Source organism: Euphorbia lathyris, chromosome 5 (genome assembly GCF_963576675.1).
Source record: "Euphorbia lathyris chromosome 5, ddEupLath1.1, whole genome shotgun sequence".
In the NCBI taxonomy this organism is placed as follows: domain Eukaryota; kingdom Viridiplantae; phylum Streptophyta; class Magnoliopsida; order Malpighiales; family Euphorbiaceae; genus Euphorbia; species Euphorbia lathyris.
Window position 1 is genome coordinate 56129314 of NC_088914.1, and position 9636 is coordinate 56138949.

Genomic DNA, 9636 nt, shown 5'->3' on the forward strand with positions numbered 1-9636 from the left:
GCAGTAATTATTTGTTATTATTTTTGTTGGTCAATGGAACGTAATTTTGAAACCTCTAGATGAACTATTAATTCAACTCAAAACTTGGTGATGCATTATCCAACTTTTTGTTTTATCTCATTTTTAGAGTCAAATTGAAACTATGAGAAATATATACATGAATAATCCGAATCCTTTAGCATCTGCGGCACTATTGATGACATCTATATAAATAAATAAACAAACTAATTGCGTGAATTTTCAATCAAATTGGCATTTAAAAAAAAACTTAAAAAGCTTAACACGTAACTATACTATACCTGGTAGCTAGTAGTCAAAATGAATTATTTTATACGACTTAAGTAATGATTTTAAAACCAATAAATTTGTATATAAATTGACACAAATCTAATGCCAAATCTAACTGCAATTTAGCACACAAAAAGAAAGAAAATGTGTAGTAACGGCGATTTCATGGTGACAGTGAAGAAGAAGGAAGTGGTGGCGGCGGTGCTACCGATGCAGGAACATTGGCTGCCACTATCGAATCTAGATTTGCTTCTTCCTCCACTTGATGTTGGTGTTTTTTTCTGTTACAATAAACCAAATATGAGTTATGGGTCTATGGTTAGTATTCTAAAGAAAGCCATGGCTCAAGTTCTGGTTTCCTACTACGCCTTTGCCGGAGAAATTGTGGCTAATTGTATGGGTGAGCCGGAGCTTCTGTGCAATAACCATGGCGTTGAATTTATAGAGGCGTATGGTGATATTGAGCTTCAACATCTTAATCTCTATAATCCTGATCAAACTGTTCAATCTAAACTTGTCCCTTCCAAAAACAAGCAAGCTGCACTTTCTATCCAGGTTTGTAACTTTCACTTTCACTAAATTACTCACTTAATTTTACTATTTATTAAGATTACGGCCCTTCTTAAAACTAAACGGAACTTAAAATGACTACCCAACGATTTCCAAACAATTTCAAAATGGGAACTGCAAGAACTAAATTTAATTTTTTTTAGTAACTGTTATGTTTAGGGGTGTGCATCAGTACAAAACCGAACCGAACAGAACCTAAAAAACCAAATACCGAAATGATCAAAATAATAGGTAAAACCGAATTAAAACCGAACCGAAATATGTGGTTCGGTTCGGTTTAAACCGAACAAACGGAATTAAGTTAAAAATAACAAATAAAAATCACTATATTTTCTCATTAAATTTACTTCAACAACAACAAAAATTGAAAAAATATATCTATATTGAGTTATTATCTCAACAATAATAAAAAAAAAGTAAACTTGTATAATCAAATATATATATATATATATATATATATATATATATATATATATATATATATATATATAATATGTGTAATTCGGTGCGGCTCGGTTTTTTTACACTTTCTATCAAACTGAACCGAACCAAACCAAATACCGAAATACACTTAAAATTAAAATCGATGCGAACCGAATTGTTAAAAAAACCGAACTGAAAAACCGAATTCTCTCGGTTCGGTTCGGTTCAGTATGCGGTTTAAACCGAACCGATGCACACCCCTAGTTATGTTAGCTGTCCAAGATTTAATGATTTAACATTGTTTCAAGCTCAAATTAATATTAGCACCCTCACACCAGCTCTTATCGCCGGATGACATCTTTTAAATCAAAGACTCTTATATAATTATATAATTAAGTGGTTATAATGTTAGTATATATGAAGTTGAGTGATATATGTGTGTCGCGTGTCTTCTATACTTACTTTGTTTCTAACAAAGTAAGTTTTACTTTATAATAGAAAAGTGAGGATACACTGCCTAACCCATAATGTTTACTTTGTTAGAAACAAAGTAAGCATAGCCTAACCCATGTATGCAGTGTATCCTTAATTTTCAATCTTGAAATTCATAATATCTTGAGCGGTCATAAAAGTGAAGTATGTCATTCGAATTTTACTTTTACTTAGTTACTCAATTTTAATATTGGACATTATGAACATGAATTTTATACTTTATTAAAAATATTACAATCCTTTTAATATTGAACAAGATGAGCACTCTAATAGTAAGTAATTTCTATTATAAAACTGATGAAAATGATATTTCTTTAATTCTTAACTTTTTAATTTTTTTTTAAAATTATTTAGGTATTGTTTAATTACAAAAAAAAATATTAGAAATTCACATATAATTCCTATTCTATTCTTGAAATTAAAAGTTTGAGTTATTTACACATTTGGGGATAAGAAACCTAAACTATTTTTCATTTTGCACTGAAATACAAACTATTTCTCACTTTATATATGTTATTTTAAATCCATCATGCAGTCACACTAACCTTTGTTATTGCACATAGTGAATCACTTTATTAAATTGAGCACCTATTTGGTTAGAGGTTGTGGTTAGCTCTTACCTGTTTGTTATTAAATAATTAATTATTAGACTTTAAAATTGCTATACAAATTAATAAAATTAATCTAAATAACTAAATATAATTAATATAAAAAATTAAATAATAAATTATTTTTTTTAATCAAAATAATAATTTATTTAACAAGCTAAAACCTTATGATTTCAGCAATATTATAGAGATAAGAATAACGTTAGAAAAAAGAATGAAATATGTATTGTGGAAATAAGAATAATAATTTTGTCAACACCAAATGAAGTTTTTCATGAAAAAGCTCCAAAACAGTTGTTGTATAAACTTAACCAAACACCAAATTTCATGCGGTTTGAATTAAAACGTTAAACCATACCTTGAAAATCCGAAACAAACACTCTTAAATTTGATTTTCTTTTTTATTTTTAGAAAATATTAACATGTATATTAGATTTTGTTAACCAATTAAATTATACAATTAATTCTGGTAATAGATTTTAGAAACCTAAATCTAAATGGAAACTATTAACCTAAATATCCATGAGTTTGAATTAACCTAAGTTTCAATTTGATTTACTAATATTTGAATCCAAAAAAGACCCTTGTGTTGTAACTATTTGTGGCGTCCAGAAATCTATCATAAATATTTTATGGTTTCTGGAATTTCATGATAAATACAACAAGTCTTCATTACACATATTGATATTGATATGACCCCAATAATTTTCCGTAGTTGGTGGATGCCAACTTGGTCTCAAAACGTTTACTAATGTTTACCCCCAAAAAGGATTATATATAAAAAAAAAGAAGTTTCCTAAGAATTAATGTTGAAGATTTTGAAATGTCTACCATTACTTAAACCCTAAATATTTAATCCTACCTGCTTGTCCATTCTTTCATTATAAAAATAACAACATATTTTAATATTTACTGCCCCGAAATTCAAGATTGAACTAGTTTCAATTATTTTCTTGTTTAGATGAACTCCCCCTTTTTAACTATATAAATTGTATTAGTTTCCAGATTATTGGTGACCTTTTACATCAACTACCTAAGCATACAGCATATCTTATACTAAAATAATAATAAAATAATGGTGAAGGAGTTCGCATTTTAATATTTATATTTTTTTCTCGCATAATTTTAATTTTTCGAAACTTAAATGATTACATATTAATATTTATGTAATTATAAAATTTTAATTTTATGTTGTAGAACTTATTTAATAAAAAATATTTCGAAAACCATAAAATTAGAAGTAGAGCAATATAAAAATATAAACGTGAATTTTTTTATTTCTAATAAATTTTACGAATAAAATAAAAATAAACATTTAAAAATATTATGAAAATTCATATCTCTGATCATAAACAAAAACGGATGATTTGCTATAAAACTTCGTTGAGACGGCTCCGTAAAAGGCACTGTGTCTCCACGAAAATTCATATCTAATATTAGTTTATAAATATATTATACTAAATAATAAAATAAATAAGAACTAAAAATTTAAGAGAATAATATTTTATTTTATTGCGGGTTTGTCAGTTCTTGGGCCATGGGTGCTCACCCCATCCAAATTCTGTCTCGTCCCAATTTCTATAAAAAAAAATATTTTATTTTATTATTTTATAACTAATACACATAAGTATAGAAATATTTATATCGGTGTATATACAATATACACAAATTTTATTAAGATTTTAATTAAAAATGAAAATTAAAAAATAAATTTTATATAACTAGAAGCAATTTTATATTTTCATATATGAAATCAAATGAAATAATATAGTACTACATAATGGTAGAAACATAGAATACTATAAAATTTAATGATTATGGGAATGACAAAAAAAAATCTATAAATATATATATTTATATACTAAATCAGTAGGATCAAATGACTCCACAAACGTTGTCAAAAAAAAAAAAATGACTCCACAAACTATAGAATGGCTACGCATTATCACATCTAAAATGTAGAAAATTAAAATTCTACATTTTAAGGAATACAATTCATCCACAAAAGTTGGATTTTAAGAAAAAACAAGATGTATTTCTCAAAAAAGAAAAAGAAAAAGAAAAAACAAGATGTAGGTGATAATCTCATTAAATTGAAGTTCAAGGACCGATAGTGAAAGTTGGACGAAATTCACTGACTCAAAGTCAAATTAGGACAAATTTCAAGGGCCAAAAAATTGTTCTCCCTTTAATATAATCAATCAAGATCAGAAAGGCAACTGAATTAACCTAAACTACGTGAAACATTTTTCAGGCAACAGAGCTAAAATGTGGAGGCATAGTGGTGGCGCTGACGTTCGACCACCGCATAGCAGACGCACACACCACCGACATGTTTATAGTATCATGGGCTGAAACAGCTCAATCTAAACCACTTTCAAAACTTCCATCCTTCCGGCGATCTTTGCTCAACCCTAGACGTCCGGCTACTTCCGATTATCTTTCTCTCGATAATTTCTATCTTCCTATTTCCTCATTCAAACCTCCACCGGAATCTCTCCCTGATCCCGCCGATCATCTAATTAGCCGGATATATTACGTCAAAGCCGCCGAACTTTGCCATCTTCAATCAATTGCTAGCTCTAACGGCTACAAGAGGACCAAACTCGAGTCGTTTACTGCATTCTTATGGCAATTGATTGCCAAATGTTACAACAATAAAAATCCCCAAATTGGAAAAATGAAGCATTCGAAGATCGGCGTTGTTGTGAACGGAAGGTGTCGGATAAGCGATAACTTATGTAATTATTTCGGAAATGTGCTGTCAATTCCATATGATAGCCGGAGAATTGATGAAATATGCTATAACGAATTGAGTTGGGCGGCGAATAAGGTACTAGTATTATTTTTAACCTTGGAATAAATAAGGTTCATAAAATGTTTTATCATGTACATTTAATTATGATCTTGTAAAATGTTTTATCATCTTGGAACAAGGTTCATAAAATGTTGGAAGAGGCGGGGACGGAGGAACATTTTTTGGGACTGATAGATTGGGTGGAGGCACACCGGCCAGAAACAGCGGTGTCGAAGATATATACGAATGGTAGGGATGAGGGACCGGCGGTGGTGGTGTCATCGGGGCAAAGATTTCCGGTAAGGGAAGTGGAATTTGGATGGGGTAAGGCAGTGTTTGGTTCGTATGATTTTCCATGGGGAGGAAATACAGGGTATGTTATGCCAATGGGAAGTAGTAAAGGAAATGGTGATTGGGTATTGTATATGCACCTTTTCAAAGAGCAGTTGGATTACTTGGAGACTCAGGCTGCTCATTTTTTTAAGCCTTTTGTTTCTCATTATTTCAACCAAACATTCATTAAATATTAATTATACGTTTCTTGCTTTCTTATTGGATTGGATTACTGTGGGACAATATTAGTATTATAAGTAACCATGTTTTTTTCTTATTCATAAGAAAACTTTAACTTGTAAATCTAGAAGTCACCCATTAGTTTAATTATTTAGTTACCAACTTCTATAAAAAAATATATATATATCTATAATATTTTTTATATTTATCTGCTTTATAATTACATATTTGTTTTAGTAGTGAAGCTCTTAACCTCTTGGTTGAAAGTTTATCTATGAATGTAGAAGTCATAGATTCAAATCACTTTGGGGTGAGGTGAGGTTTTTCTAAATATAATTAAATAGAGTAAAGATTTAATATATTAGGAGTCACCTAAACTTATCCAAAAAACCCGTTAGACTCATGAACTTATGAAGTATTTCATTAGCCCACTGAATTTGTTTAAAATGATATTATTAACCCTCTAGTCTACGTGTCAAGGTAATAAAGAATTTGAACAATTTAAAAGATATATCGCTTTAAGTAAGTTCATCATCATGAGGTTAATATGTTTTTAAGACGATAACTAACCACTTTAAACAATTTCAATTAATCAATATATCATTTTAAGCAAGTTCAGAAGATAAATGCGATATTTTTATAAGTTCAAGAAGTCAATTCGGGTTTTGGACCAAGTTAAGGAAATCTCTGATATATTAGAACAAAAATATGAATTCAACTAATAGTAAAAAATGAAATTTGGAAAAGAGTATGGTTTGTGGTACTCTTTGGGCCAGTTTGGCATCATTGTACTGCTACAATGTTTGTCATTTCCTTGTAACAAGGAGGCATGAGCGCCGGATAAGTAGAGTTCTTAATAAGAATTTGATCTTCTATATTACTTGAATTTAAGGATTTCCAATTCACATTTAGATATGTATATTATGATCCCACTTAATAATTAAATAGTGGAACCTTTTATAATACATATGGATTCATATTACACATGACAAAATATGTATGAGAGGTCATTCATTTAATATGGAGAATCGAATGCTTCTAATAATTTTCCAAATAAGTGATGGATAATTAATTAATTAATGTGGTTGGAATATGAAAAAATGAGATTATATTATGAAGAAATTATATACAATTGAAGGGTTAGTTTCAACCTAGCTTTCGAAAATGAGATTAGCAATATGAGTTGTGTATCAAACCTTTAAGTAACCTTTCATTGACTCATCTATAAAACAAATGAAATTTCACTTTTAATCTTTTATACACTCGCACATAATTCACTCTCATCAGACTCTATACTATAGAGTTTTTATATTAAATATCCGGTCTTCTATATTACCGATTTAAGTTACAAATAATCATGTTGCCGATTTGAGTTACAGATAATGTCCATTTTCATACCTGTAAAATATATAATACGGAAACAATCATCAATTTAAAAGTTAAAGCATAAAATAAATAGAGAGTACACTAAAATTTAACGAGTAACGAGGTTCAATCAATATTGTCTGTATCTCTGAATACTATCAAATAAATATTTCACTAATGAGCAAAATATTATTAATCATAGAAGAAAAAACAACAACTTGAAGCCTTAAAATTAGAGGAGACTTGTTATTTTAGGATGCTTTTTCTAAGAAACCAGAACTCTTTCTAGAGTCTTGGGTGTCCAATATGTTGATAACTATTTTTGTCCGGATTAAATTTTAAATTTTAATAAATTTTACTTGATTTCAAAAGTGATTTACAAATTTTTCAGAATGTGTGATTCTACTTTGGATATAATTTATTAATAAATAATTGCACTCTTAAAACTTAACTTATTATAAATTTTATTGAAGATATACTTATGATATTTCAAGTAAAAATGGATTCATTCTGACTTAAGTTATAATTTGTTAATCAAGTTTGATAACATCCGAATTAATCCATGAGGCAAAAATATAAAAAGACAAAAAAAATAAGGAGTCGCCAATATTATAACCAGCCACGTGTAATGAAGCAAGGACTCGCCAAAAAAGGAGGTACGACAAGATCCATAAAAGGAGATACGTCTAAAGAATCCACCATCTCAATGTTAGGATTTGTCATCGTATCCCTAGACTATTACAAGAACAGTAAAGGATTAAACTAAACAAATGTCCTTGCTGCTGAAAACGGTTACATGGCAATCAATAGCCATTAAATAAGCAATGAAGGCATAACTATTCAGCTATATATCCATTAAATGCCAAAAGGTTACAAAAATCTATATAAATACTCCAAATCTATGGAACCTAAGGTATACAAATCATATTTGACAAGATTTAATTAGAAGAACATTTATGGAAAAGATCGGAATCAGAATAAGTTTGGAGCAAAACAGTTATATGCAATGGTCGAATAGTCTACAACAGTCCAGAATCAGATCTTTTGGACGGGTTGGGGTTTTAGACACGTATCTAGAGAGAGAGAGAGAGATGGATTGCAATACAACTAACAACAACTTTCTAAATGTAATCATTACTCTTTTGTATCCACTGGCTAGGATTAGTTTAATCTTAGACTGAACAATTGTTTTACTTTATTAGCTTTTTGAACTATGGAGGCTCGAACTCTCGACCTCAGGATAACTCAGAAGCTATGAGACCTACGCGCTAGCCAACTACGCCACCACCCCTATGATGTGCATTAGTCATATCAAATATATACTCTACCTTTTAACTTTAAGGGTTAATTACAAATAACTACCTTGCATTTGGCCGATTTGCAGACCTTTACCTGTGATTTTTTTTGCAAACGCAACCATGTGGTTTGCAAAATTTTACAAACACAATTCTGTGGTTTGTAAAATTTTGCATTTCAGTTCACTTTGTCGGAATTTGGTGGATAACGACTTCGAAATAAAAAATTTCAAGAGTTAAATGATATTTTAAGCAATTTTAATTCTTCGACTTTTTAGGTTTGAGCTCATTTAGGTATTTTTTTTATGAGAGAGAAAGATAATATTTAGAGAGAGAAAACTCCAAAAATGATGGTTTTGAAAAATTAAGAATATGGTTCCATAGTAATATGATACCAAACAACTTTAATTCTTAAAAATTTTCATTTTGAGGTCGTTATCGGCCAAATTTGGCAAAGTAAAAAAACATGTAAAATTTTATAATATCTTGTGTTTGCAAAAAAAAAAAAAAATACCACAAGTAACGGTTTTCAAATCGACCAAACCACATAGTACTTATTTGTAATTAACCATAGCTTTAATCGATTACACCTTCAGAACAAATCTATCTCTCCGAACTATCCATAATCACCGACGCGTAATGGAAATTATATTAATGTATGAATATTTTTTTAATTATCATTTGAATGTGAAATCTTAATAAAAAAAATGTTAAGAGAACAAGCTAACAAATACATAGAAAACTACCAGTTAAGATAGATTCGAGTGGTTAAGAGTCTCAAACCGCTTAAGTTAGCGATCTTGAGTTCGAAGTTTAATACATGTAAAAAACTTTAATTGAAAAATGATCTACCTGAATGGTGTCTCGAGAGTCTCGAACCGAAAAAATGACAAACTATATATAAATATATGTAGAAAGCTTGCGAGGGAGAAAGAATAGATAAAAAAAACATAAAAATAAATTTTGTGAGTCGGCCAATTCGTAAAAACAATTGTATGGTAATTTGCAAATTGAGTCTTTTTAATTGCAATAAATTAATAAATTGTTGCATTTTCAAATAAATATTGATTACAACATTTTTTGACGGAATGTCCGAGTTTGAAAACTACACAAACCATACATACTTATTTATAAACTTTTAAATCCTGATAATAAATCGGTGAAACATAAGGTTTATTTTTATATTTTTTTTTTCCTAAAATAGGGAAAATACAAAAAAAAAAGTAAAATGAATATTTGAACCCCTAACCAATTCATTTTAATTTATTGATTAAACCATGAATCT

At 29.2% G+C, this 9636-nt stretch overlaps 1 protein-coding gene across 1 annotated transcript; it reads left to right on the top strand.

The window, feature by feature from the left end:
* The first annotated feature begins 416 nt into the window (after nt 1-416).
* On the top strand, nt 417-5717 carry LOC136230452 (coniferyl alcohol acyltransferase-like). The gene is made up of 3 exons (XM_066019516.1): nt 417-843; nt 4636-5214; nt 5319-5717. The coding sequence occupies exons 1-3, from the start codon at nt 433-435 to the stop codon at nt 5706-5708; spliced, it is 1380 nt and encodes a 459-aa protein (XP_065875588.1). The 5' UTR covers nt 417-432; the 3' UTR covers nt 5709-5717.
* Nucleotides 5718-9636: the final 3919 nt, after the last annotated feature.